The sequence below is a fragment of the Medicago sativa genome, chromosome 1, assembly GCF_051527215.1.
Source record: "Medicago sativa cultivar Bolivia chromosome 1, Bolivia_mono, whole genome shotgun sequence".
Classification (NCBI taxonomy): Eukaryota; Viridiplantae; Streptophyta; class Magnoliopsida; order Fabales; family Fabaceae; genus Medicago; species Medicago sativa.
The window spans coordinates 18,930,037-18,933,071 of NC_140749.1; the positions used below are offsets into that span (position 1 = coordinate 18,930,037).

Consider the following 3,035-nt stretch of genomic DNA (forward strand, 5'->3'; position numbering starts at 1 on the left):
TTCTATTTTTTTTTTCCTTTTTACAGAAACTTTTCCAATTCCAATTGAAGATTGAAAAACAATCTTACAAAATCGTCCCATAATCACAGTCACAACCCTTTGAATTTTAAAATATTTTGTTTCCAAACTTAACTCTTTTCTTTTTCAGTTTTTGAGAATTATATAATTATTATATTTTGGTTATACTTTATATATTTTTAATAATACCATCTTCTCTCCCTTTCAGTGTCTTGGTCGAGAGAAAGAACAAAGGTAACATTGTCAGCTCATAAACTTCTTGCTTATCAATTTCTTATTCTTTTGCATGTGTTCTTTTAGTTGTTTTACCTTGCTATGATATTATTTTTTTGTGTGTCAAAGTTCAATTGCAATTTCACAATTTCATGATAATTGATTCAATATTTCATACCCTTTTCCACATTCACAAATTTTGGAGCATTCATGGTTCATGTGATTCTTCAAAATAGTCCCATCTTGTGTTAAAATTTTAGTACCATATATTACAAGTTTATTTTACTTGCAAAAGTGGTTTTCTTGGAGATTGAAATTTGTGCTACTCTTTCTTGATGATTGATATTCTTGTAATTTGATAATAGTGGAGAAATATTGATCCTTGATCATTGAATTTGTGTTCATGTTTTATTATTATTTAATTTTAATCCAAAGTTTATTTATTGAATTATTTTGCAGATGGTGAAGCGTAGTTTACCAAATGGAAAAGAAGATTGGCTTGATGCACTTTTGATAGATAGGTTTGGAAATTGCAAAAACCACAAAGAAAAGTTTAATGAGAAGAATGTGTTTTGTTTGGATTGTGGAATCAGTTTTTGTAGGTATGATAAGGAATCTCATTCACTTCATCGAAAGGTTCAGATATACAGATATTGCTATGTAGATGTTGCAAAATATACTGACCTACTCAAGTATTTTGATTGCTCATATATTCAGGTTCTTTTCTCTCTACTTTGTCGTTATTGTTTACTACTCCCTCTGCTGGTCCTGAGAGAAAGTAAGGTCAACAAAAGTTGATCTAACTTGACTGAATTTTGAATCAGATACATCAATTTTTGTTGACCCAATTTTCTCATATAAATAGAACCGGAGGTAGTAATTGATTTCATTAATATTTTTTGAAATCAATTATGTTTCTTAATGAATTGCAATGTCATTTATTGATCTAATTTGCTCTTAGGCCATTTATTGAGTGAATCAATTCAGTTTCTTAATTGTAATCTGATGGATAGTTTATGCTACATTATGGTTGATTTATTTTGCTCGTATGATTGTGTGAATGATAACCATTGATGAATATATAAATTTTTTAAGTGGTTTAAATTGTTGAAATGAATTGTGCTGTTCTATTAACTATTCTCCATTAGTCATAGTCTTGATGGTTTTAAACACAAACACGGACATCAGACACAACAAGAACACTGACACGCCGGTATCCGCTAATAATTTGAAAAAAAATCACATAATTCAATGTAACTATATGTATCAGTGTCGTGTCGGTGTCAAACACAACGCATGTCCGACATCGGGACACGCCTAATTCAAGGAATGTATGTGCTTCATAGATCAACCCGTAGAAGTAACATATGGATTTATTTGTCTGATTAAATACTTAACCTAACTTTGTACTTACAACGTGACATGATTTTGCAGACTTATATATCAAACAATGACAAGATTGTGCTTATCAAACCCCGACTAGCAGTAGCAAAGACATCAACATCTCAAAAGCAAGCTGGTGGAATTTGTGAAGAATGTGGCAAACAGTTACAAGATAAGCGTAACAGATTCTGTTCCATCAAATGCAAGGTAACAACAACATACACCCTCCGGTCACTAATATAAGCAAAATTTTGATTTTTAGATTCATTCATTAAATGACGTATGTAGTCTTTATTATAAGCTACATACGTCATTTAATGAATGAATCTAAAAATCAAACTTTTGCTTATATTAGTGACCGGAGGGTGTATATACTTTTGTTTTTTTTTTTTTTTTGGTACAAACAACATATATACTTTAGTAGGTTTAAATATGCTTTTGAGTAGATAAAAGGTTTAAATATATTTTTAGTACTTATAAATATTATATTTTCGGTCCTTATAACTATTTTTTATCATTGCAAACGTAGACTTTTGTGTTGTTTAGTTCTTATTATTTTGTTTTAGTTCGTGCAAAATTTATTTATATTGAAACTGATCAAAATGTAAGGACTACAACAAAATTATAAGGACCAAAACATAAAAGTGTTAATTAGTAGGGACAAAAAATTAAATGAAAACACATTTAAACCTAGATTTTAATTTAATGTGAAATTTATTTGCTTGCTTATTACTTTTATGATTTAAATCATGTGTATTGTTAGATCACAATTGAGGAGCTTGGAGTCAACCAAAATGATCACCAAAATTCAGAGGCTGAGTCATCTATCTCTACTGTTGAACCAAATGAATCTGTTGAAAGGGTGAATCTCAGAAAACGTCCAAGGAAAAGCACTCCTATGAGATCTATCTCTAGTTTTGTAAATGATTATTGAAAATTTTCAAATTTCTCTTCTTTCTTTCTTGATTATATTATTTGCTTATATACTTGGTAAATAAGATTTATTGCAACTTTTTTTAGAAACACAAGTTCATTATATAACATAATAAGAAATTAATTTCATGTATAAGTTGGGTGTTTATGGTCCATTTAGCTTTGATATGAGTGGTGCAAAAATGGTCAAATGATTGTTTTAAACCAAACATATATCATATCATTTGCATATGCATGATGTACATGCATAGTACTCATTAACATAAAAATCAATCTAGTAGCAATAGTACCTATTTTGCATCATTTTTAGGATTCCCAAAATCTGACATATGTTTGTGACCTTCGTAATGGTATAATAAGGTCTGTTCCCTTAGAACTATAGGTAGCACAAGCAACTCCATGTTGCCCTTTGATTGTGGCAGGCAAAAAGGACATCAAACCTCATAAATTTGGTAGGTGGATAGGATGGCAAAGATTTGGTGTCCCCA

General features: G+C 29.9%; 1 protein-coding gene across 1 annotated transcript; it reads left to right on the forward strand.

Annotated features, from left to right (window-relative positions):
* The first annotated feature begins 596 nt into the window (after positions 1-596).
* On the forward strand, positions 597-2,679 carry LOC146953363 (protein RGF1 INDUCIBLE TRANSCRIPTION FACTOR 1-like). The gene is made up of 3 exons (XM_085709219.1): positions 597-948; positions 1,666-1,821; positions 2,378-2,679. Exons 1-3 carry the CDS (start codon positions 691-693, stop codon positions 2,546-2,548), a joined length of 585 nt encoding a protein of 194 aa, XP_085565345.1. The 5' UTR covers positions 597-690; the 3' UTR covers positions 2,549-2,679.
* The last annotated feature ends 356 nt before the right edge of the window (positions 2,680-3,035 follow it).